At 37.5% G+C, this 27,604-nt stretch overlaps 1 protein-coding gene across 1 annotated transcript in view; it reads right to left on the bottom strand.

Moving 5' to 3' along the window:
- Positions 1-27,604, bottom strand: part of LOC129212237 (neural-cadherin-like) — a 62,709-nt gene that overhangs the window by 9,620 nt on the left and 25,485 nt on the right. Inside the window, exons 8-28 of the mRNA XM_054840560.1 lie at positions 25,116-25,288; positions 24,288-24,456; positions 23,363-23,533; positions 22,250-22,422; positions 21,258-21,425; positions 20,427-20,676; positions 20,199-20,326; positions 19,333-19,519; positions 18,424-18,567; positions 16,720-17,003; positions 14,588-16,202; positions 12,704-12,797; positions 11,367-11,551; positions 10,924-11,153; positions 7,482-7,759; positions 6,397-6,611; positions 5,269-5,396; positions 4,533-4,660; positions 2,246-2,369; positions 1,506-1,686; positions 438-604 (exon numbers count right to left, since the gene is read on the bottom strand). Coding sequence (XP_054696535.1) covers positions 438-604; positions 1,506-1,686; positions 2,246-2,369; positions 4,533-4,660; positions 5,269-5,396; positions 6,397-6,611; positions 7,482-7,759; positions 10,924-11,153; positions 11,367-11,551; positions 12,704-12,797; positions 14,588-16,202; positions 16,720-17,003; positions 18,424-18,567; positions 19,333-19,519; positions 20,199-20,326; positions 20,427-20,676; positions 21,258-21,425; positions 22,250-22,422; positions 23,363-23,533; positions 24,288-24,456; positions 25,116-25,288 — 5,192 coding nt within the window. The remainder of the gene's footprint in view (positions 1-437; positions 605-1,505; positions 1,687-2,245; positions 2,370-4,532; positions 4,661-5,268; positions 5,397-6,396; positions 6,612-7,481; positions 7,760-10,923; positions 11,154-11,366; positions 11,552-12,703; positions 12,798-14,587; positions 16,203-16,719; positions 17,004-18,423; positions 18,568-19,332; positions 19,520-20,198; positions 20,327-20,426; positions 20,677-21,257; positions 21,426-22,249; positions 22,423-23,362; positions 23,534-24,287; positions 24,457-25,115; positions 25,289-27,604) is intronic.

The following is a 27,604-nucleotide window of genomic DNA, read 5'->3' as shown; positions in this document are numbered from 1 at the left end:
ACTTAGCTGAAGAGGTGACTCATTCAGTGGTACATATAAAATGAACAGGTTGTCATTTTGAGAGTGACATCATCAGAACTGCTACAGGCACCTTTCTTGGCAGGGTCTGAACTATGCAGAATCGGCCACTCATGACCACAGCTGAACAGGACACCAGGGAGGACACACTACTCACCCTATTCTGTTCAGCAAACTGTACTTCACTGTAACTGGCAATAAATTCATTTGAAATCCAATGGGATACCATGGTTGTGCAGGCAATATCTTAAGTGAAGGAACAGATCTGTAAGTGTCCATACAACAAATTCCAAAGTTTTTGTGCTTAGCATAAGGTTTTCAGTTCTATTTCCAACTCTTAAGCTAATGTTTCTCTGGGCTAACTATTTGCTGGCATTGATTTAACTTCATGCTATTACCGTCTGGGGTGCCTTGCTCACCTGTAGGGTGATGTGTTCATCCTTATTTCGAGACAACATGCTTGTGATGACACTGTCAGGCTGCCGTGTCCTAATCATGGCTTCAAACAGCGTCCTACGGGCAGGCACACTAATGGGAAGCTGATAACGTACGTGACTTCCTGGCCCAAATGTATATTCTTTGGCAACTAAAAAGTAAGGATAAAGACCTTTAAACCTTTTTGTAGGGAGAGGGAAATACTATTGTTTCCATTATTTTCAAAATAAGAGTTGAAAGTAAAAGAAAAAATTGCAATGCACAGCATGGATCCATGAGACATAACTCGTCTTTTGGGACACATCACTTTATCTATTTCCACAACTTCCCCAGTCACTCTCCCACTTCATCTTCCTCTGTAAAGAGGTGATCTCCCTCCTGACTTGATCCTGCTAATGCTTCTCCTTACAGTGCTCACACAGGATGACAGCAGGAAAGCAGCAGCTCTGAGCAAGACAAAAGAAGAGATTGCAGACAAAATACTAAGTTCCACGACCAATTTTCACAACCTGCTATTTTATAGTTGTCTTCTTGCTGCAAACTTTGGCTCCATGCAGGCTAAAGAAAAGATCCTACTATACCAAAAGCACAGATCCTTAAGCCAATAGAGTCTCTTCCAGACACCAACAGAGCAGTAATTTCTAATTCCAGTTGTGTAATTCTAATCTGGCACAGTAAGTGGTATTTGCACACTCACATTTAAGTTTTAGGTTATTAAATATTTCTGAAAGTGTGAACAGATGCAAGATCAAAAAATTGTGATGAGAACAAATAATTATGTTCACAGTTCTTTTGTCATGCAGTCTCCATCATATAATTATTGCACAAACACCCTCAGGACTAAAGAAATGATCTGATAGTGAGAAAGTAATTTCTCAAAGGGAATTAGAAAAGAAATTGTTAAAAATCACAGGGCACTACACTGAAACATGGCTTTACACAATGTAAACATCAGAAACCACCTCAGCAATCAATACCCACAAACATTTTAAGTTTTCTGTATTGTGAAATTTACCAGTCTATCAATAATGTAACAGAAAACTGAACTTCACCTTTATCACATCGATAGCCATAGTAACCCGGCAAACAATGACAGGCGAACAAGCCCCAGTCTCCAAGACACCTCCCATGAATACCGCAGGAAGAAGACCCCATGGTCTCACAGCTCCCATCCGTAAGTGTGCAGCCAGGGAAGCTATTCAGGGACTCTGCAGGAGACTGAAGGTCATATACCTTCAAGAGAAAATTGTGTGACACCGAAATATTATTTAAGAAACACTTATACTTCACTCAAACAGAAACAGCTATACCACATAACAGCGTGCTCTTCATCTGCATTGCGTAAGATGCTAAGTTTGCTTTTTGACATTCAGATTTCAACTTATTTTACCAAGACCATATTTTGCCTTTGAATAAACTCAACTGACTATGCAAGCAAAAACCCCTAATATTTCCTAACAAAGCAGACAGCTGGCATAAATATACCATTATACAATTGCCATTCAGAAGTTCCCTGAATGTGCAAAGAAGCTTGGAAGACAGCTGGCATGAAGTAGGGGATAAACAAAGGCACAGTTTCTGGCTCACAAATACATCTGCTCGTAATTGAGAAATAACTTTTCAAGGTAGTTATTCTAATTATGACAGAAAAATCTAGAATTTTCTTGTATTTTACACTGATGCACACGGGCATTGAGTAGATTAATGGAAGCAAAAGTTTCAGGTATATCTCCCCAAAATTTAATAAAAGAGTTTACTTCTTTGCTAAAGACAAATGTTGGACTTCTCTTACCTGAGTATCCAAGATGAAATTACGCAAACAACCAGAAAAGTGTTTGTGTAGCAACTGTGGGTAGGAATATGGTAACGATTCTTTTACACCACCTAGCTGCAGAACATGGTTCACATTCAAATACCTGTAAAAATTATATGAATAATAAAAATAGATGTGAATTTACCTTCAAACATAGGCATTATATAATACAGCAGATAGACACACATTTACACTGCATTTCCAAACAATAGAAGCTCTGTAAAATAACAAAAGAATGCAACTATTCTCTGAAAGACAGCCAGTCAGTAAGCAGAAGCCGGCCCTTTAAAATAAAGAGTAATTTATTTTTTCAACATGACAGCGAAGTCTATTGGGAGTTTAACTGTGGGACACTATTACAATTCAGATATGTTTGTGTTCAACTCAGGAACAACTGTGATATTCTAGACACCATATTCTCCTTCAAGTGCTTCTGTATGTGAACATTCATCCTATACTGTAGGAATACTACAACAAAAACTGGTTTGCGTATGATAAAGGCCAGAAACCTAAAAGTTGAGTCAATGTGGTCTAAAGGCTAAGGTGCACATGCCCAGGCTCTGCCATGTCTCCCAGTCATCTCTCTGAGCCAAATAATTCCACATATTTTAGTCCTCAGAGTTTCTTCCCCCCCCGCCCCAAGTTATCAACTCAGTTTTTCGTTTTCATTTGTTCTTGTATTTGTCCCTTTTTTGTGTGCTCCTTTCATGACCAGGAGGGCCCCATGCACCTGCTGACAAGGCTTAACCCCAATGCTAACCAGCACACTTGCTGGCACTATCTATTCCACAGCTCAAGTATCTTTATTAGTACAAAGGTTTCCCTAAAATATAACCTGAATATTCCTCACTGTAACTTAAGGCCCTGTACAGAAGATTGTCTAAATCCTCTTTGTACTATTCTTTTATATACACTGAGATTTATCATATCTCTCCTCAGTTTTCCCTGCTTTCCGTTAAGTGACCTCAATTCCTTCATTCTTGATAGGTCTTATTCTCAACGCAAGCCGATTGCTCTTCTCTAGACTCTACCCAGTTGGTACACATCTGCCCTGCACAAACTGGGACCAGGACTCCAGCTGAGGCCCAACAGTGCTAACCAGAGTGGAAAAATTACCTTCCATATCTTAGAGATCTACACACATTGAGGTATTACTGTGGAGTACTTGCCTTTTTCACATTAATGTGGCATTGCTGACTCACTTTCCAACTACAATCCATATCTTTCACTGATACTTAGCAGTTGTTCCCTTCTCTGTATTTGTGAGGCTTGTTACTTCTGCCTGCATGCAGTACTTGGCCCTTTGCTGGAGTGGAAAAATACAGTATATTTCCAGGTCCTATTTTCAGTTTGCTGAGATAATTATTAAATTCCAAGTGACGCTCTCCAACATACCGGTCATTTATGCCAGCTTAGTGTCATCAGCAAGGGCAATAAGCATCAGTGCAAAGGATTGAATTGTACTGAATCCAAACCCTCGCAGAATGCAGCTGAACACATCCTTCTGCTTTGAATGTAATAATTGCTTTTTGAATACGATTTTTCAGCTCTTTCAGTTTTAACTGAGGATAAAGGCTGACCCAACAGTACAAGCAATTGAAACTACCAGAGTCATTCTCACACCTTGGCTGTCTTACTTTGCTGGAAAACAGAGATGGATTGTACGTCTCATTACAAGACTCTGCAGCCCACAACCAGGCACACCAGCACCAGCCTACTTCAATCAGCAGTTTATACAAGGACACCAGGCTGTGAAATGAACAGCTGAGGTATGGATACACGCGCATGCCTTGGACTCCGCCATAAGGGCAGTAACCTTGGACCAACTGGAGGCCCTGATGTGTTAGTCTGCCTTAATATGTTCAAAGGTTGTCAGTAGGAGCCCTCAGACTTAAATGAATCAGACAGTAAGATTGGTTGAGGATCCAGAGTCATTGCCCTTAAAAAGTCAACTGGCCTAATTTCATGTGGTTTTCAAGAACAGTGACTTGACAAAGTGAGAGAAATCCTGCGGGTAAGGGATGGTGCACAGTACCAGTACTAGCCACGTAGTGTTCTGGGGTTGCCATTTAGTACTGCAACACTACTCAGAGGAAGACTGATTCCTTTGTTTAGTGCTTTAAGGTCCAGACTTGGCCCAGAAGGTCTTAGAGAAAAGCAAATGCTTTTATGCTCCTAGTCATTAATAACTTTGCTTCAATTTGATAGGTAGAATGTTCAAAGGCCTTAGAATAAAATGTTTTTCAATGAATCTCCAGAAATGTACCTTGCTCTTTGTGGAAAAGACCCAACGACTTCACAATTTGTACGATCTTCAGTAGACAGCCATTTGCCTACTCCTTCTATCTCTGAAACAACGGCTGCACTGCAGTGATCCAAAGTGAATCGAACATCCTACACCAAGACACAGGATTACTGAATTAACCACTTCTGTGAAATTCAATAAACGAGTTATATCAAATTTTCATCTTTTTGCATACCATCAAGCAAAAAGGGTTGGGTTTTTTCCTGTTCTGTTTTCCATCTTGCAATAAACAGTAAAGCCAAAATGGAACCATTTGACAATAGAAGGCACTTAACTCTGCATTTAATTTATGCTTCTGAGTAGTTTAACCACTTTCACAAAAATTGTAACTGCATTTGCAAATAAATAATTATCTGCTTTTTGTGCGTAGGTAACTGATTTCAGTGTCCAATTGTGTACACTGAACATGCAAATTAAAACTAAGACTTTATGTACATTCCACGTGTGCTGCAGAGCTTAAAGAAAATGGGAGAAAAGATTCCTCAGATCCTGAAATATGGATCACAACGTAGGTAATTTGAAATTGACAGTGCCGTCTTCCCAAAATTCTATTATTCATCAAATCTATAAGCACACTTAGAATAATACATATAATTACTCAGTCTGTTTTTTCTATCCTACTGTTTCTGCACAGGCAAATGCTATTGGAAATATAAATATCCTGGTGTGGGAAAAAAAATAAAATCAAATCACCGACCTGACCATTGGTTCTGACTTCTAGTTGATGCCATTTCTTATCTGCTACATTCAGGTGACTTGGAAACTGCAGCATCACAAAACCTGTGCCATGGCTCATCTTCAGCACAGGAATACCACCGGAGAGTTCTAATACAACATGAAAAAGAAATTAAATTCAGCTATGAGAATCTTTCAATTTGGATATTTTAGCAGTAGGTGAATGTACTGATTTAATGGTTATTGCTAATCACATAAAGTAGGGTTGACTATAGAAATAACTGGAGTTATATTCTATGACTTCTATTATGCAGAAATACTCATTCAATATAGTATTTATTTTTATATTTTAGATTGTGCCACTTCTTTGTCAAAACACTGCAACTAATTCCTGATAAGCAATCTGCAATTTTATAATGCTCTGAAACGATTAACACATGCAGGTTTTACTCCCTCCCATCTTCTACTCAAGTCTACAAGTAACTGCAAAACAAAACAAAAAAGAGGTAAATGATTAACAATATACAACAACATGACCGTTCAATTAATTAGGAAAATATAAAATACCAACCATACTGTACATCTTGTATATTAATTAAAAAACAAAAAGCAGTGGTAACCTTTTAAATATGTGTCAATATAAAGCAATGAGTTCTACTTGTGTATAAATTTTCCTACAGTGGCACACTGAGGCTGGATTCATCCATCAAATCATTTAAAAAAAAAGTACTAAAATGCCCCGAGACTGAAAGCAGTTTAAGTCGATTTCTTTTCTCACCAAACTAGATAAGAATGACATGCAACTAAGACTGCATTAATCATGTAATACCTATCTTCAAAGTACCTAAATTCCTTTATAGCAATACAGTCTTCCTAGGGGGATTATCTTTTTATACATAGCAATCTGTCTATTTTGCTTTCCCCTCAATTTCTACAACTCTGCAATGGACCTAAAGCCACAGGTGCAGGCTACAAAACAGACATCAGAGAAGAAAGACCTATTAGGAAATGTTTCAAAATATTTTCAAACCAGAAAACAAATTATCTCCTAAGATTGAAAGACAGAATTCATACACTAACTACTACACTGTTCACAGGCAACCCATTCCCAAAAGACATTTAATTTTTTCACACACTTTTGCAGTAGTACCTATTGCAATGAAGTTTTCTGTTCTCCCAGGTTCTGGATTTGATAAAGGACCGCTATATAGTAAAAGTCCATCTGGAACCACAGTAATAAACTCTAGAGAGAGCGAGCTTTCAAAACAAGGCCTGATGGGACGAAACCATGCATAACCATTTCCATGGAAACTGTGCTTAGTCTGCTGGCAGTCTGGTCCATGAAATGAAGCAGGACAAAGACATCTGAAAGAGCACAAACATAAAAAATAGTCAAAATTCCCCAATGTTGAACTTTTTTGGTTTTATGTGCAACAAATGTAGCCCTTAAAATCACAGTAAAGAAAACAGCAGTGAAACAATAAAGAACTTAGCAGTCTCAGAGGTGCTTGGCAATTATTAAAATACTTTAAGAGTACAAAGCATATTTATCCACTAGACTATCTCCATCAAAAAGAAGTATTTTTGAGGCCGTATTTTTGAGAACAATGACTTATTTCACTAAATAAGTAACATAGAATACTACACATCAATTGGTCAATTTATTACAGAGAAAACTCAGGGAGGTTCACTCCTAGCTAGAATAAAGCAGTATAATTTCACTAGAGGAATACTGGTGCATGCCAGGTGATGCTATAATATACCAAGTTTCCTATTTAATGTTTTCTAAACTCCTTATTACCCATTGTTTAAACTACATTTCACTCCCCCTGCATCCCAGCTGCTACCACTGATACTCGCTTTTATTACTACTCTTCTGGAAAAGAAAAAGAAAAAAACACAAAAACAAAAACAAAAACAACAGCGCATATTTCCCATTCCTTCACACTGAATAAGGTGTTATTAAAAAATGACACGTTAATTATACCACTGTTTTTTCCCCCAGGGTTTTCTTTCTTACTCACACACTATTTCCACCGCTTTCAGGACTACAACACCATTATTGGGCTGTAAGTAAAGACTCTGTTGTCATACTCCAGTGCACTCATGGGTTTTTTTGTTTGTCCTTCAGTCAGAAGCACATTTATGATTTTTTTAGACCTGTATGTTGTAAGCTCCACTCGATGCTTTGAAAGCAGAAGAAAAGAAAAAATACTGCAATACAAGTTTCCTCACCTGTAACCATTCAAAGTGTCAATACACATCCCACCATTGAGACAAGGGCTTCGAGGGTAGGAGGAACAAGACTGATGAACTCTGTCCCTAGCTGAACAGGTGCAGACCGCATTGACGGTGGTTGTTACCGAGACGAACGACACACTGCCAGTATCCATCACCGTTGGGATGTCGCTCACGGCGAGGTAGTTTGTACAACCGTTGCCCTCACTACAATTGACACTCCTACATTCATCTACATCGATCTGTGAAATGTTCAATTGTAATGCTGATTGGATCTAAGAGAAAATATAGTTTGACACATCACCAGTCTCATCCTAATGAATGCTTTTAATTACTCCTTAATTTCTGAAAAAATCTAAGTGATTATAGACTTAATGGAATGCTTTAGTTTCTTGAGTATTAATAACATCCCTGACTATACAGGCAAGCAAAATGATTTGACAAATACAGGAAAAATTTGAAAACATCTACAGTAGCAGTATTTCCTAAAAGCATAATCACTGACACAATTGCCTGTGAACGTGTTAAATGTGTACTGGCCTACTGACATTATTCCCAAGGACCAAAGTTCTGAGAGCAGCGATACTCCACCCCCTGAGCTGTGTCGTCTGTGTCACACTTCTCTGCACCCTGACAGCAACAGGCACGTTTTAGCTTAAGCCAAGATAAAAATTCTTTCTCGTGACTTATACCCAGAAATTATTTCATACGTTCTCTCGCACATAAGGATACAGACACAGGAAAATGCAGGGCTGAGCTGCGTTCAATAATAACGTCCACAGACAGGGGCCTGACAAGACCACTTTGTAGCAATTAGGATTCAGTCTACTGATCTGTGCCCCATAAACTTGCCTTTAACATCAAACTCTCTGAAACAAAATGCAGTGGACTCAGCATGCTGGATACTATATTCTATTCTACTTTAATCTTCGCTAGTTCATTGTTTTTAACATTCATTTGGGTTTCCCCTGAAAGCCCAAATACCCAAATAAAGAACCTCACTGCACGTATAGGTCTTATAACACAGTAACAGTATCTCTGCAGTTTGTGACTTCTAATCCAAACAGACCAAAGAAGAACTAGCAGAAAGCACAAGGAAGGGAAGCAAGCTGTTCGCCAGAAGCCTGGGGACAGTAACAGGGCTGCCATTATTTCACACCTTTTGTGCTTCAGCCAGTAGCCTACGCACTGGACTAACTCATCACTCAGTTTGTTCCCTGGCACGACAGATTTCTTTCTTCTACTTGGTTGGGGATTTTGCACAGCTGCCTATAAAGCTTCAGAATTCGATTTGTATTTGGTGATTCGAATACATTAGAATTATGTGTATTTAGTGCCCAAACCTGAATACAAGAGACCTCACTATTCCCATAGTGGTATACGCTGAGGTATACAAATGTAAAACTAACAACATGAGATTAGACTTAGACTCTCTTTACTTATATATTTAATATGTATTTTTTCAAATGATAAAATGTGTGACAAATATTTAAAAAATAAGCATTCAAAAGACCAAAACAAATACATAAATACTAAAGCACTTTTTTTTTAACTTGTGCAGTCATCTCAGTTCACCACTGTAAGAACTTTGACCTTTATAATCATCAGTATATCCTCAAATATCATAACACATACTGAAAAACATGTCCCCAAAGGTGTAAAATGTATTTTATAATGGCATGATGCATCCTATCAATGCAGTTTCGTGTCTGTTGCCCACATCTATCACCATTAGCAGAGAGTCTGCAACGCACATTTCGACAGCTATGTAATACTGTTATAGAAAAACATAGCGGGTATAAACAACCTTGGCTCCTTTACAGTATTAGGATGGATTATTTTTCTGCTAAATAAAAATAGTTGTTGTAAAGCAATATCCCAAGGAAGTAATGCAAACATATTATTTATTTAGCAATTCAATGAATAATTCCAGTGCTAATTACTTATTTTCTATATTTATAGTTAAACACATGTACAAAAACTACTGGAGAAATTTTCCAGCTATGATTGGTTTTCTGTAAACTATTGGTGATTACTCACTACAGCTATTCATTAAATATTGAAAGATTATATATAATTAATACAAACATATTTTTTCATTAAAATATGTGAAGCAATCCCCTTGTTACCGCTTTGATGAATTCACCTGCCATATATTATGGCACAGAATATTTGAAATCTATGCAATTTTGTATATTATTGATGCAGTAATTCAATAAATATGCAAAAGCAGCAGTCCTTATGCTTCATGAATACTATCTGTCTCTGGTATTTCCTGCTTGGTCACTCTGAAGAGTCTCATAATCCATACAACTTTTTAAGATACAGTAAGATGTAGGCAGGTGGTAAGTTAAGATATTCCTGCTTGGTTCCCAGGGTCAGGCAGACCCTATCATATTCACGCAAAGGGAAAGTGCTGTTTTCTCTTCAGGAAAAATCCTCCCTAAGATGTACCGCACACTAAACTCAGATATGCCCCCCTAGCCTCAAATGACATGTCAGGAAGTACTGCCTTGTCGAGGGCAGGTTACAAGCCAAGCAGTGGCATCTTGCCTTTGTGCAAGGCAGCAGCTCTACTGTCTGTTCAGCAAAGCCAAAAGCTGGAGGACTATAGAAAATAAAAGTGGGGCAAAGACAGACTGTGTCTGCGTAACTGAGTTAGAGGGCATGCAGGATCTGGTAAGAGAGCTGGACAGTTAGGGAACATCAAGAATGGGAAGAAATTATCTCACGCTCAGGAAATATTTTCCCCTTATAACAGCAGAAAAAGTTGGGAGAGGGTGTTACTTTGTATTTAAAATTCTCCTTTGGTGAGTTAAATATGATTACAAAATCAGTTGTCTCCATCTCACTTATCTAACTGTTCTTCTAACTCATACATTCCTTCCAGCAGGATTTCTTCTATCAACTGTCATCTCTTTGTACAGTAGAATTTCCATCTGGGTGGCATCAAGCCTCTACTCTAAGTGTCTAATCCCAAGCTGATGATTCGGGTACTTCCATTAGCACTTAGAATGCCCAATAAGCTGTCATTTTCAAGACATTCTGTGTACTACAGTACCACTTTGGCTTGTAGGGATTCTTCTGATTTCATATTCAAAAGTCTGATATATTACATAATGAAACACTGACTGGAGAAAACACAGGCAACTGTAGCATGGTGGGAATGGAGGACTGTCTGTCTGCAACTAAAAAGTGGTTATATTTATTCAACCACAAGTTAGCACAACCGTATAATAATTGTATGTATGGGACTAAAGAGGAGGGAGAAAGTTTGAATTAAGCACCTGCTTGACAAGTGTTTTTGTCCTGAGTGAAGCAAAAAAAACCCCTTATTTGTAAATCTAGCACATTCTTCCACTGAGGTTTGGGATATACACCTTGCAAACTCAGTATCTGGGTGAATTACATAGATGCATGACAACCCTAGACAATATACCTCATTTTTAAATGCTGCCATCTCAGCATGCAGTTTCTCAGGTCTGTAATATGCCGAGCCATCACGGACTGCAAATCTTACATCTGTCTGTATTCCATCAATGTTCATCACACTGAAGACAACAATATCACTAAGCTTAGCGGGTAACATTTTTGCTAGTAATTCCTTGAACTTGTCCTGTTTTGTTTTGCCATGTTCATCTCTCCTTATGAACTCTTCTGCTGTGACATCTGAATTTGGGATTCAAAAATAAACAAACATGAAACAGTGGGAGACCATAGGTTAATTTCTCAATTTATTTCTTATTTAACAATATGGAAACATACCAGAAAGTGCCCTGCAGAGATAAGTAAATCAAGTGTTGATATAACAACACCTACATCACATAATCATTCTGTTACAGAAGCAGCTGATCTAAACTTTCATCAGCACATAAAACTAACCTGATAGACGCACACTGGCTGAGTTTTGTATGGCTTCATCTTCCAGCTCTCTGACATGCGTTTGTACTGTAGATATAACATCAGGACAAACTCCATCAGAAACTCTAACTTTTAAGTTGTATATTCCTTGAGGAGTGTTATCCACCATCATCAAAGAACCAGTCCTCTGATTTAATCTGAAAGGCCTAGACATAAACCAAAAATTGAGAAATTACTTTATTTATTAACATAATTCAGAAGGCATTAGATGTTACTATGAAGGTTATAGGATCAAAACATACGGGAATTAGCAAACAACCTCAGAAACGCACTGGAAACACCTTAATTCAGAAATAACAACCTGCAGAGCTTATAAAAAGATGTTTCTGCCACTCCCCAGACTTTCCTCATCCCGAATAAAAGCAGTGTGTAGTTGAACCATGGGTTCAACATAGTCATCGTGGGCAGGTCTATGAGATAAGTAATAGAAAGTGACAAAATCACACAAAGTCGTTCCAGATTCTCATTTATCCATCTGGAACAGGATAAGGTCTGTATGAAATCTCTGATATCATCTTCATTTGCCACCTCAAAGGGACAGTAATCAGTAATTATGGAAATATTCCATGACCACTATTATGGAACAGAAACCTCCTAATATGGAAGCAGGCCCAGGGGCTGCTGACGGACAGAAAGTCAGTCTTTAATTTTGGGCTACATAAAGCTTTTAAACTCTTATTCACAGTGGAGAGAAAAATTCACGTTCATTTTCACATTCATTTTCTGTATTTCAAACAGCATACAATTATGCTATATGCCATCTCACTTCATGATATGAACAAATAACATATAAATAGGAATTAAGGATCCACTTCAACATTTCAATTAACAGAAAACACTCCACTAATCTAAGAGTCATGGTTTTCGCATGCAATTGTAAATTTAGCCATCAGTGATCACCAAATTCCCTTCCACTTTTGATGAAGTTATTCCATTCTGCCCTTTCAAATCTGGGATTTGTATTCCATCAACTCTAACATTTGAGGGCAAGTATTAAAAACTCCGCCTTTTTTTTCAAATTCAATCTTACGAATGCACATTTTTAAATAAATTAATGATGACATTCAACTAAAAATCAACATCACTGTGTGACCCTGCATGCTCTTGGAAAAAATATTTTATGCATTAATTTCTTAATACCTAGTTACCAAAGTGAAAAAGAGCATCCAGAAGGTACATTCCTTAATACACTCAATAACCCTGGCTTTATGCATATCCTGAACAAAAGAAATACATGGTGAGTAAAAGAATTACAGAAGCATAAATATTACTCATTTTGACACAAATACAATCCTCACTTGAGCAGTTTTCCTTCAGAGAGAAATGTTTTATTGTCCCAGTCATCTTGATCTGGTGCAAACACTTCCCCAAGTACTGTTGTTGACCATTTTCCTGTTGAGATAAATTATAATAAATCTGCATTTAATTTTTGCTTTTCAGTGCACTTTATATTCTGCCACATTCATTACTGCATTTATTATTTTCAGATTCCTGCTCAATTTGGTTGTGGTTATGATCCAAGATTCTTAAAATAATGCATAGCCTGTCATATGATTTCTGCCAGTTGTGGAAAGGTGAGTACACTGTGGATGTCACATGAAAGAAGGAAAGCTGAAAACAATGCAAAACAAAAACAGAATGATACATAAATACAACTCTATATAAAATTCTCAGACAAAAAAAAAAAAAAAAAAAAATCACCACATCAGGAGTTAATCCCCAAATGTTTCATTGCTATTCTACTATTTCAAATGGCACACCAGGGGAATCCAGCAAAAGAGGGAGAGCATCTTGTGGGGTGCAGCTGGGAGAGAAGGACATGACTGAGAAAAGGAAATGGGCAAGAAGCCACCAAGCTGTGCCAGTTCTTGGCCCTTTTTTCAGCCCCCTGTGGGCTGCCACAGAAGTGGAACATCCAAGCAGCTGTTCTAAAATACTCCAGGGAAGGAGACCTTTGAATTCCACAGCCAAGATCCAGCAACATGAGAAATTTTTAAGGTTCAAATCTGGAGCCAATCCACCCTAGAAACTTCATTCTTTCATTTCTACAGTAGGACCTGGTCACACCTTTTCCTAATTTAAACAGACTGAATTCAGCAAAAATAACTCATTGCAAAAATACCTTCTGTAGATTAATCTTCTCAAATACTTATCAGAAATTCTACTATTGCAATGATAACCGAGATATAGCCAATTCTATCTGGAATGGAGTATTTGGGGAAAGGCATAATAAACCATGCTTAATAAGGGCCACCAGGACTAGTTTAATGTCAAGTTTTACAGGTAATTTCAGGAAAAAACACAGGAATGGAAATTCAAGACAAATTTTAGAAAATAGGATTAAACTGTTCATCCTCTGCTAAATCACTCTAATGAGAAAATGTAAAGCATTCATGTAATGGATGCATTAGCTCTGCTCTCTCCCACTAAACATTAAACCTCATAGCACTTTGGCTGCTATGACAGAGCAGCTCTCCTGCTAGTATTTCTTGACCTAGGTACTGTGCAACACTCAAGAACACATCCAGAACAGAATCTTTTTTTTCTTTTTTTTTTTCTCCAGTTCAAAGATGACATGTTCTCAGTCATTTACTGAACCCCAAAGATTACTCTTTTCCTAAAAAATGGCTGACTCAGCTTTCTCTTGGATCCTTTGCTGCCAGCAGAAAACCTCCCTCCTCCAGATGTCTATCCTGCACAGCCACACAGTGGCTGTCACAGTGGAGGTGGGACTGGTCTACAATTTCTGAGTAGGGCTCATCTATGAACCTCTGTTTCTCTACGTTGCTTCAGTTCTGCCATTCTCATCTCTGGATCTCTCAGTGTGAGATACTTTCTGAATCGTGTGCACAGACAAAAAAACCTTTTCCTCTGTGTAGGTGAACTACTAGTGAAAGGAAAATAGATTTTACTGGCTTATAAAAAACACTGCTTTTTCTGTAAGTGCAATATATGCTTGTTTGCAGCCAACAAGTTTTTGGTAGATGATCTTTTACACACTAGGGTCTGAGCTTTGCAAATATACTCTACCCATTCCACTTTATTTGCGTAGTTTACAGAATTGGAGTTTCAGTTCCAAAATATGTAAGCTATTTTAAAAAAATAAAGAACTGCAAGAGAGAAATTATGTGTAAAACTGTGCTAAATTCATGAATCTGATATAATATGCAGATAGCACTTACCTTTGTAACTGTACACATAGACTTCCTTATGGCCAGATTCATGGCAGTTGTCATTTTCATCACCAATTGTTATAGTTAGGGTGTTTGTAGAGCTCATAGCTGGAATCCCATTATCTGTTATAACTATTGGCAGATGAAACACCTTCTGCTTTTCTCTGTCAAAGGATCTCAAAGCAGTTACAGTAGCTGTGTTATTTCTGTTGTCAATAAGAGAAAAATCCAAAGAATTCTGATAATCTGGTGGCAATGAAAATGTAAAGGGTGGCCCATTTTCCTCACTGTCCGGATCAAATGCATGAAGCAGTTTTGATGTATGGTTCATATACACTATTTCAGGCCTCAACATATTTTCCCAAACTACAGGCCTGTATGGTGCCTCAAATCTTGGTCCATTGTCATTAACATCAAGCAAGTTAATCAAAACCGTAACGCTTCCACTGTGGGCAGGTGTCCCTTGATCTGAAGCTTGTACAATTAAACTGTATTTTTGGATGACTTCACGATCTAGTGTATTTGCCACAATCACGTGACCATACTGGTCAACCGCAAACTGTCTCATAGGATCCGAATCTGACTTTATAGAATATATAATGTTCCCATTCAAACCAGAATCCTTGTCTGTAGCTCTCACTGTGGTTATTGTAGTACCTACAGGCATGTTTTCAAAGAAAGGGCTTGTCTGAATAAACTGAGAAAGGAAAACTGGGCTGTGGTCATTAGAGTCTTCAACTTCAATCAGGCACACTGCAACACTAGAAAAATCAAGATCTTCCACTGTAATAGTAAGATTAAACTGTCTTTCAAGTGCATTCTCAAAATCCAATTTTTTTTTCAGTCGAATAGCGGCACATTGCCGTTCTTTGTCATTCCCAATATAAAACTTCTGATCTGGGTCTCCCCCGATGATATTGAATATTAAGTCAGCATTTTCCCCAACATCTGCATCTATAGCACACACTTGCAGAACTTCTGAGTCGATGGCACTGTTTTCAGGAATTATTGCCTGCCACATCTTTTTTGTAAATTTAGGTACATGATCATTGACGTCTGCAATCCAGATAGTGGCAGTGCCAGTTCCTGTTAGTCCTCCCCCATCTCTTGCTTCAACAGTGAGAAAATAATTTTCAGTCCTTTCTCTGTCTAGCATTCCCCCTGCTACATGGATTGTACCAGTATTGGGATTGATATTAAACATGTCAATACCAAACTCATTTTTTACATTCTCTGTTATCCTGTAAGTCAGGACAGCATTAAGACCTACATTTGGATCATCACAATCAACAGCACCCATTTCCATTACTAGTGTGTCTGCAGGAGAATTTTCAAAAACACTCCCATTGCAATCATCAGGCATGCATATGAACACAGGTGCATTGTCATTTATATCCCACACATTAATAATCACATCAGCAAATCCCGTAAGTCCTTCTCCACCTTCATCAGTAGCCAATACAACAAATCTCCACAGTGCTCTCTCTTCCCGATCCAGCATCTTGTGTGAGTAAATGCTGCCTGTTTTCTCATCTATTGTGAAAATATCAGCTGCACCATGCCCATGCAATGAGTATCTCAAATCTCCTTCATCCACATTACTATCAGGATCATTCGCCATAACCTACAAAAGTTTTGAAAACAAAGATATAGAAATTACAAATTACACAATGATTGCATTATATCCTATATGCTGCTACAGTCTAAAGGAGTTCAAGCAAAAGTATGTGACATGCTACTAATATGTGCATGCCAGATGAATGGCAACTGAGAGGTGGCTGAAGGACAATTCGGAGTAAGTAAATATGCTTTGCACTACAATAACAATGTAGATATTCTAATACTAAAATAATATATTTTTTCCTATTTGTAGAGGTAACTATGCTATTCTAATGGCTACTTTAAAATGTTAATGATTTGCTTTTTAGGATCACAAATGATCCATCCTGCTTATCCTACTTACTATCTTTGTAATTATTTTTCCATAAAAGCCCACTTCCCTTCTTCCACTGACAAAAAAAACCTTAGTAAAACTAAATTTCATTACTATATCTGTGCTGGATTAACATTAACATAATTGTACCAGAGTAATCTGTGCTCTTTCATTGAAATATTATAATCTCTGAAACTGCACACACTACCTGAAGTACAAAGACTGGTAACCGATCCAGTTCTTCAATTATACTTCCATAGTATTCATTGATAGAGAAAACTGGAGCCTCATCATTTTTATTCATGACATTGATGATGATAACTGCGTAATCTTCCCATTTCCCATCAGAGGCCAACAAGTGAATCTCATACATTTTTGTTTCTTCATAATCCAGTGGTTGGGCAATAAAAATGGCTCCTGTTTCTGGTTCTACGTCAAGTACTCCTCCTACGTTTCCAGCAGTGATCTGATACCGTAGTTTAGCATTTGTTCCTGTCAATTACCAACAGTGTCAGCAAATACACACTTCTTGAAGTATATTGAAACATGGGGTGTTAAGATGAAGTACAAATCATATGATAACTGATTTTTGGTATTACAGTTTTGTCGTCTTTTAAAATATGCAGCTATGTCAGATTACTTATCAGCATTTTCAGTTCTGGTATGTCCAACCGTAATTTGTGTCTAATTATAAAATGTGTCTTTGCAATGAAGTATTAATTCTGCTTTTACTTATGATCCCTCAAATTCACTGCAAGATCAGCATGACTGGCCAAGGCTATGGGATGAAAAAGACAAATTCTTATTTGCTAACATCCAGCACGTAAGAATGAGTTATCACAAAATACTTCAAATGGAGAACCATTCTGCACTCATATTAATTTATGCATATATTTTACCAACAAACAGGATAATTATGTATCAAGCCAGAGGAGACAGTCCTAAGAACTTCTCAAAATTTCAGAGGAAGTGCCAATTTGTTGATGGTTTTAGATCAAGTAAAGACTTTTAGCCCTTCTGCAAGCCCAACCTTCACAGTACCATTTTTCTCTTCTTCCCTTCTTTCGTAGCTACATCTTTAATCATTTACTTTATTAAGAGGACAGAAACGAAGTGCTCTATATCCATCACATCAGGTCCCCTGATCCAACACTATAGAGTAGATTTTCAGGCAGCCTTAGTAACAAACTAGAACTTCCTTGAGTAGGTAAATCTGTCTTCAGTACAACTTAGCCACATTTGCCTCAACCTCTTTGAGTGGGTGAGGAATCAAATGCAGTCAGGATGTACTTGTACTTCACAGACATACTGACATAACAGTCCTTTGGGACTTGGGCAACCAAAAAAAGTATAGTTTCACCATATAGCAAAGTCAAATTAGTAGTGCACCATGGCCAAAAGACGGAAGTCTGTACCATTCCCTCTCATTTATGAGCACTGGTTACGTACTTATTTTCACATGACTTACAGCTGAATTCCTGACTGATTTCTAGATAAAGCAACATAGTTAAGACTCATCATATGCATTTAGGAAGTCTAGATTCAAATATGAGAAAGCAAATGAATTTCACTTAAATCAAATGTGATTCATTCTAGTTAACCAGGAAATCTTTATTGGCGCCCATTTGTAAGAAAATTATGTGATCTATAATAAATTCGTATTTGCTGGCACAGAAATTGTTCCCCATCATCCCACATTAATGCATTGCCTCTCAAAATAAGAGTTATTTGACTTACGCCTCACAGCTCCATTACGAACTAATGCTCATGCCCGATCACACTTAAAGAAGTTTTAAAATCTAAAGACTAAAAGACATTCTCCTTTCTAACACCACTAAATATGTCTTGGTGTGTTGATACAATGAAGTCATTGATAGTTTAGACTCAGCTATCAGGAATTCCAATTCTTTACCTTCATCTTCATCATTAGCACTGACAGTAATGACAGTCGAGCCCACATCCTGGTCTTCATCCACATTTACTTCATAGACACTTTGAGTGAAGACAGGCTTGTTATCATTCACATCGCTGATAAAAATGCGCACGTAGGCCGTGTCTAGAGAGACAAGAAACAAGAGATTAAAATACTCAGCTGTGCCACTTCTGTCAGCTACAATTCCTTAAACTGTCTAGCTGCACATTAAATGAAGATGAATATGCAGACAATACAGAAACAAACCCTTAGGGCTGTGGACAATATATATACCAACATTACTCAAAAGCACTTGGATATCAAATGAATGTCACATCCAATTTGTTTAAACAGATAATATGTGAATAATTGATGCCTAATACGGCAATTGCACAGTTTTTAGTCGTAACTTTTTGTCCTGAAGCCACAAAAGCCAAATTTTAAGTCTTTATTTATGCACAGCCGTCAACTGAGAATGGGATTTTCTATCTTGAACTTTCCTGCTTCATACTTCATAATGACTTTTGACTGAATACAGTACCATATGCAGTGCTTTGAGAAACACCTCTACTATGCAAAGATCTGCATCCTACTGATAATGGGTGCATCTTTGCTAGCTAGGAAATACTCTCTAAACTCTTAACTATGAAACTCTAGTTTTCTTTTAAATTCATAACAAAAAACTTGCCTGATCATCATATAAAATTTCTCTTCCAGGTCTGACACAACTGTTGCACAGACAAACAGTTAAAAAAACCCAACCAACCACCAAACCAAAACAACAAGCACTCTTTCACAAGTACACTTGAAAAAAAAAAGAAACTGACATTTAATCTTGCACTTCAGAGCTTCTGTTTTCAGAGACCAATCCAGGTAAAACCACGCATGTCACAGACATCTGTTTCTTACCAGTGTTTGGCTTCCCATGTTTTCCAGGTCGAGCCGATTCAGAGCCATCTATTGACTTGACTTCTAGAAGATAGGAGGCCTTCTTCTCTCTATCAAACATGGAGGCAGTGTATATTGAGCCTGTTTGTGAGTCCAAGTGAAAATACGTGTAGTCTCTGCCACTGTCTTGTAACAGGGAGTAAGTTATCTAAAGGATTAAAAAGAAGCTGTTAATTCATACTTTCCTTTTGTTGGATAGTTCACAACTAAATAAGTACTTAAAGAGAGGAAGAAGAGTCTTGTATTTGAGAACTTGATCAGGGCCAAGCAAACTGAGTAAAATTGCCAGCTTGAGCAATCTAGTTTGAAGTCAATTAACTTCCTTGCATGTTAGTTGCTGATCTGTAAAGGAAATAAATTTGTCTTGGCTAATCAGTTCCCAAGTTTACTAGTTCACGTTTGCACAGTGCTTGTGCAACAGCAGTCAAACTCAGCTAAAGATGACAGGTACTAATACAACAGCCACAGGTGAGCTGGATTTGAACTTGCTCGGTATCACGGATCACATGACATTGGTCATTCTTGTCTCTACTAGATATATGTTTTCGTGCACTTGACTTCAGCTTGCACTCTTGTTCTAAAGATATACCTATTTTCAATTTTTAAATTCAGTAACAAATACATCCACTTTTGGTGTTAACTGGACATATTGCATTTTTCACATGGCAAGACAGAGAAACATGTAATTAGCTACTTTATTTCATCTCACATTTCCCTATTAATCATCCCTTTTCTAGGTTGAAGACTTCTAGTCTATTTAGCCATTGTTCACACCAAAGTTATTCCATACCTTTCATCATGAAAGATGTAGGGCCCCACTTGCTTACCTCACCATTCTGACCAAGGTCAAGGTCGGTGGCAGACACCTGAATGACAAATGTCCCAACACCAGCTCCCTCCATTACCGAGGCTTCATAAATAGATGAAGTAAAGAATGGGACATTGTCATTGACATCTAAAACATCAAAAAGAGCGCATAAAGAGAAAACTATAAAATTTTAAAGAAAAAAAAACTACTATGATTGTACTATAACATCACTGAACAGCTGACACACCTGTTACATTAATATAGATCGTAGCGAATGCTGCCAGAGGAACTGCAGCAACGTTCTGTGCTCGAACCCGCAGCAGAAAGCTCTTTGTTGTTTCATAATCTAGTGGCTCAGCTACCAGGATTGAAGCAGAACCATCGTGTCTGTTTGGAGTCAGGTAGAAACGAACTGGCATGTTAGTCTCCGGAACAAGTCCCTCCTCTAGGTTATAAGTCACACGGGGATCACCAAGGGGAGAAGTTGCTTTGATTGTCTGCACAGTTCAAAAAGTTTGCATAATCAACATTTTTGTAAGTACAGCAACATCTCTAAAAGCTTTTGTGTATTGACTCTCCCAGATGTTCAGCTCTCAAGTGAAAACACTGAGACAAGTGTTTCCTCATACCAAATCTTAACCCTGCCTGATACATCTCCAGGCCACAAACAGCTGCAGCCAAAGGTTACCAGTCATTACATGTTTAACCTAAAAATATGTATTTTGGAGTTACTCCATAAAGCTGTTCCAATTACTCATTCTGAGCAATCAAACCAAACAACTCTAAGTACTTTAAGCCCAGTAATCACCTCAGATAACACAAAAACGTTCAAAAAATTGGAACACCTATAGTGTTGTCCAAATGGGAAGGAAATTAAATAATGGTTGCACACATATAAATTAGAGCAAAACCGCTGGTTACTGTTAGCATTTCTGAAAGAAAACTGATAGCAGATCATTGGTCCCTACAATACAGAAAACTCTTATAAGAGCTCACTATATTTAAGAAAATAAGCAGCGTTCACTTACTCTATAGCCTTAGAGCTACAGACAGACAAACAAGTCTGTCCCAACCTTACCAAAATTGATGCATCTCGTGTAGTATTCTCTGGAATAACAACTTCATAGCTGTCTCTTTCCCACTGTGGAGGCTGGTTTTTTGCACTAGTAATAGTTACTGCAAGTTCAACTTTACTGCTTCTATTACCTCCATCTGTAGCAATAATCTCTCGAATTATAGATGATCTCTGAACAGTAAAAAAAAAGGTTTCATTACAGAGGATTTTGATCAGGGCTCCAATGAGCTTCCCCCCCCACCCCCCCGAAAAATTAATACATAAAATTAAAGGCACACTTAAAAAAACCTGCACAGAAGAAAAACATCTTCAACTGCAAAATACTGAGCTCGATGTGAGGTAGGTGCAAGGTTGCTGAAAATTTTGCTAAAAGTATCTATTAGGTATTTAAAGATTGATATCTACAACAATATTTTCATCTCAACACAAATTACTTTACAACTCTGAAAATATCAAACTGCTCACGTAGGTATTTAGAAATGGCTGAAACTGCTAAATTTTAAATAACTACATGCAACAATTTTGTTAGTTATATCTTCACCTTCCTGAGGGATAGCTATGCTTAGTCCACTATGACCAACACGTATAGAGTTAGAAATCTGTATCAGAAGCCAAATTTCACACTCTTTCACATTCAGGTTTGTGTGTTAACTCATTGCCTGTTAACATAGTGAAGCCCTGCACCTGGGTTCTTCCTCCCCTGCTTAAGGTCTCAGCCCTCCAGTCCTTGGTATTAGTATGCCAAAGCTAATGAAATGGGAAGAACGAGTTCTCAGAGGCGGTGTTGTCAGCTCCTACTTTGCAGCTGAAAGCAGGGCTTGCTTATATGCAATTCACAGTCAATGAACTCATCAGCTGAAAGCATTAAGCCTCATGTTTAATTTAACTATGATGTATTGATCCTTTAATGTGAAAGGGTAACACAAACTCAGGACCTCAGTCTCTCCTACAATATATTGAGACAGCCAGCTTAAAAAGGAAAGCAAGCACCATACCTGAGATAAAGGTTGGTTCACAAACAACCAGCCTGTAGTAGGATTAATTTGTAAATAATTTGGTTCTTCATTTGCTATTGAATATGTAATGGCAGCATTTGAGCTGTAGTCATCATCACGGGCTGCAACACGAAGAAAGCTCGTCCCAACTCTTGTGTCCTCTCTTAGGAAATCTAATGTAAGGAAAGGATATTTCAGACTGATCATTAATTCACTAAAGTACCAGGAACATTTTACTATGAAATGAAGAAAAACTAAAGTAACAATGTATGGAAGCTATAACTTTATCTTCCTTGGAACAGTGGCCATAAAAATCAAACTGAATATTTTAAAGAGCTGCTATCACTCCAAAGCTATGGATCACATTTGAACTTCCAATCACCACATTCAAAACCCGGAATTCTTATTTCTCTTAAGATACTATTTTTTTTTGGTCTTCTATTTTTACTAAGAGACTAATTGCTCTGTATGAAATATACATAAATGGAATTCTAATTTATTGCATAAAACCAGATGAAAAGGACCACATTGTCAGAAACTACTTTCTAGGATTTGCATAGTATAACTGAGAATTATCAGTCGTCTTTTTTTTTTTTTTATATTATACATGCCTCTAGGTGTTTATCCATAAACAGGAAGGGTTTTCTGAAGAACCAAGAAGGAAAGGTAAAACAACAAACAATGATGAATTATGAAATTCAAATGGGAAAAGTGCGTAATCAAAAGTTATGACAAAAATCTATTAATCAGAAAACAAAGGATACAGTTAGCACTGAGCGCTGCACACTCACATGCTTATTACAACTTTCACAACTCTGTGTAGTACCACAGACACGTGGTATACTTGGGTAAGGAAAGATACTGACACGGCTATTGTTTCAAGGAATTTTCCCATAACGACACTCAGGAAGGCCTATGAGTCAAGACTACTTGTTACATTGCACATTACACAGAATAAAAATTCTGCAATTAATTAAGGTAAGTGCATCTCTGACTGCAATCACCTAGTTGGTCACATGATCTACTGCCAGGAAAGACAAACCCCAAGAGTCTTAGACATCAGGTAAGCTCACACTCAGGGCACTGAAACCCTATCCAATGACTCTCAATTACATTCATAGTGGGTGTTTTCAAATCTGGGATCGTTGTCATTTTGGTCCAGGATGATAATATTTATCTGACATATTCCAATGAGTGGTTCCGCTGCCTGATCTGTTGCTGTCACAGTGATAGGATATTCCCTCTGTTTTTCTCGATCAAATACCTGAACAGTTGTCAGAACTCCTAAAAACAAATTAAATATCAGAGAGTTAAAATACTATGCATTTGACAATATTCTACATTTAGATCTTTATTTGTCTGTCAATACATTAAGATACAATGCAATAAGTTAAATACACCTATAACGTGAAATTCAGGTTCAAGGATCCAATCACTAGGTTTAACAATTTCAACAGCTTAAATCAAACTGCTCAGGCAGGTACAAAATTCATATACACTTAAATCTACATACAATTGGAATTAGATTTAGAAAATGGAGACAAATACCAACCTAACTTTAAGAAAATGAGTTTATAAAAAATATTTCTTTTGAAGAGTCAGTACAGGGTAAAGGCGTGTTTCATGTCTTTTATCCTCCAAAAGTTCAGCCTGAATTTAGTTTTGGCCTTCCAAGACTTAGTCTCTTTGCTGTTTGTAAGACTACTGTCGTTTGGATAAATCATTTATATGCCATTAGCAATGTTGCAAGATAATACGCACTTAAAATATGGTGGGTTTTTTAAATCTAGTTACAAAACCACTCAAGTTATTTCACACAGCAGAACTTCCACATTCCATGGAAAACATTGGTTCTAGTTCAGTACTGGACATGTATGAAACTAAAAGGAGAATATCTGTTCATGCAGTTAATACAGTTTATATTTTGTCTGCTATCAAAAAACTAAATTAAAAAGCATGAAGTCTGATTTTTTTTTTTTTTTATCAGTGTAACAAAGCAGTTTCTATATGCCAGCATCAGTTCTGGTATTCGCTTTACCTGTGTCAGGATGAATACTAAATGCTGGTAGGACACCACCTCTGTGCATCAAGCCATATTTCACTATACCATTGGCTCCTTCATCAGCATCAGTGGCTTCAACCTGCAGTACAACTGTCCCTGAAGGCTGGTTTTCCAATACAGAAGCGTGTTCCCGGTAATACTGACACTAAGAGAGGGGAGGGAAAAAAAAGAAAAAAGAAAAATCAAGGACTTACCATGCCGTTTGATTTAAAGATATACTGGGGGGGAAAGAAAAATAGATTTAGCTACACTCCCATTCACATGCACTGATGTTAATGTTTTATCTGTACCATGATTAATTTACAGAATTCACTTGCTATTTTGCAATTATATGAAAAACACACAACATGAGGCCACTGCACAACTCCAACTAATGAAAATATTTGGTGAAAAAGTTAGTTGCATATACTTCCAAATGCAAATATTTTTCTATATTAACAAAAGTAATGGAATATTTTTTAGTAAGTCCACTGCATATACAGCTATACCTATTGATTCCTCCTCACGTGTCAGACTGAGCCTCCAAAAGTTATTCACTCAACCTCATCTTCTAAAATGTCAGAGATGAGATGTGGTTCAAGGAAGAGACAGTGCTCACAGGAGCTGTTCTGCCACAGGAGAACAAACCCTGTAAGTCTTAGAAAAGGGGTGGAAAAGATGGAGAAGACAGTGACATCAGGACTCAGAGAGATGAAAGCGGACCGCTTCCTGGATAGCTCATCTGCTGCATCATTTGCAATGACAACACAGTCTGAAACATTTACCACACAGTCTAACACAAATGACGGAGCCTCATATATTTACCTTCTGAAAGACAGGTTTGTTATTGTTGACATCATCAATTTTCACAACAACCTGGGCAGTACTGGTAAGAGAATGGGGCCCTCCAGAGGTGTTATCATCAGTAGCTGTGACATTAAGTACATATTCTGTCCCCTGCAGCTTAGGAAATGGACTTGAACGAAGTCTAACTAGCCCTGTAAAAACAATAGGTTGTGGGGTTTTAATTTTTTTACTATATTAAGCAATTATTGTTGTTATTCTCACAACAACAAACCATTCTGGTTTACCTATTCAACAATAAACCACAAGGCTGCCACAGTTTAATTTAACTATGGTATTTTTACTGCAGTCTGATATTAGAACAAAATTAAGACAGCACAACAGGTTTGTTTGTCTGCAGGTGTATCTACAGAGCTAAATGAGACAACAGCTATGGCTCAGGTGACCTGCACATATTAGCTTTTGTCTAGCTGCTGCAGAAAAAAACAAACCAAAAACAAAAAATCCAGAGAAATACTGTGGCAGACTTCTGTTTTACCTGCACCTGCCCCATCAGTGAGCCTGGCTATGTTTCTGTATCATTACTGCAATGAAGCATGTGTCACCATGTCTACTGCTGTAGCTACCAAGGCTAGCTCAACTGAAACTAGTTCAAGTTTGCCTTCCTGCAGCACAATCACAGCAGCATTTAGCTATACAGGCATATCCTCAGACACCTGTATGTTGCTACTCTCCCCAGTCACCCAAATGATACACCCTGCTGGATGGGACATAAAGGCACTGTCAGAGAAAGATGTATGAATGACTTGCTACAAAAGCAAAAGAGACTACAGCAATCTGAGACCATGCAGTAAGAAGCTGTCATTCTTTTGCTCCATCATCCATCACCTCTGTTATTCATCAGGCATAACAGCAATTGTCACTACAACAGAGTATTGCCACAGCATCAAAGTCACTCGATTTCCTTACAAATGTATTGATTTAGCTGCAGCACTTATTTTTGACACATCTCTACTTCACCTTGGCATTTCTGCAACAAGGGGGTACAGAATATTCCCCCGATATCATTTCTGAAAAGAAACTGCTGCAAGCCACTGTATAAACCTTTATTGGTTTATTAAGCAACATAAGCCCAAAAGTGTTTAAAAAAAATTCTACTGTTTCTAAAATTAAATTTCAAAGACTATAAACATTAATTGGTTAAAAAGTATAAAAGTACACATACATGATTATCTATATTAAAACTATGGAGCTAATCCTAAGAGATACTATCAACCAAATGTTAAGATTCTTTGAGCACTTACAAGATTTTCAGAAGCATCAGATTTACTACCCCTGTGGCAATTAGACACTTTTAAAACCACTGTTCCTCTTCAGGTGCCAAAGTATCTTTAGAATTTTAACTATTACAACCTACAACTCTATTTTTAAGCCAGACAGGCTAAAAGGAGCTCTCCTTAAATTCAGGATCACGCTTCAACCCTTACAAGTTACCTGCAGACCACATTTTTAGGAACATTTCAGAATCTAACATTAATATTGCAAAAACATGATTTCCATTCAAATTAAAACTTCATGCTAAGTGAACTCAACAAAATAAAGCAGACTACTCCTTCCTATATATCCAATGCTTGTGCTTTGAAAAATCTAAGTTCAGATTTTGATTGCAGTTTAAAACAGGTTAAATATAAAGTAGTTTAACTGAAGTTAATTAAGTTACTTCAGTCCTTCAATGGGATTTTAATTTGGTTGCCTGTTTCTGTCTCAAAACATCCTCTTTTGTTTTTTCAAGTGATCAACAGCAAATAAATCCTATTAATTTAAAGGGATATGCCAGCCTACTCAGATGATATGTGTTTGTGCCTTTTTTTTTTATTTTAATGAGGAGACCAATGTTGTGGGATTTTTTTCCTCGGGGGTTTTAAAAATGTGCAACTGCTGAAAAGAATTTTAAAAGACATAAAAACTGGTATTTCAGAACAAATTACTTAAACTGCAAAGTATTCTCCACGCATTTTTTTTTCTAATGCATGCAGTATTCTTGGCTAAATGACATTGCTCATGTGAATAATTTCATCCTTAAATGAAAACTATAACGTAGTTCATTTTTTATATACATTTGCTTTCCTTGAAATAAAATAGTAGTAGTCTCATTCCACCTACAAATGTATCATTTTGTGTCAGTACAACACAAGTAAACTCAGCTAAGAAGTATTTGCTCACACATGTGTAATAAGGACATGGACATAAGCACGGGGGGGGGGGGGGGGGGGGGGGGGGGGGGGGGGGGGGGGGGGATGACCCTCATCTAAAACCACAAATGTCCACTTTAAACCAGTTAAAAGTGAGTTATTGAAAAAGCTGCACAAAGAAATCTACTCCAGTGAGAACTGTTGTCCTATTGTTTTTTCTCCTCACATGGCTATTTTATTACTAATAGTATCTTTGGCTAATCGCAGCAGTTGGATGTGAAGCTTTGAGTGCACTAACAGGCCTTGAAATTTTGGAAT

This window comes from Grus americana, chromosome 13 (genome assembly GCF_028858705.1).
Source record: "Grus americana isolate bGruAme1 chromosome 13, bGruAme1.mat, whole genome shotgun sequence".
NCBI classification, from domain to species: Eukaryota; Metazoa; Chordata; class Aves; order Gruiformes; family Gruidae; genus Grus; species Grus americana.
This window is presented reverse-complemented; position numbering and strand designations above follow the sequence as displayed.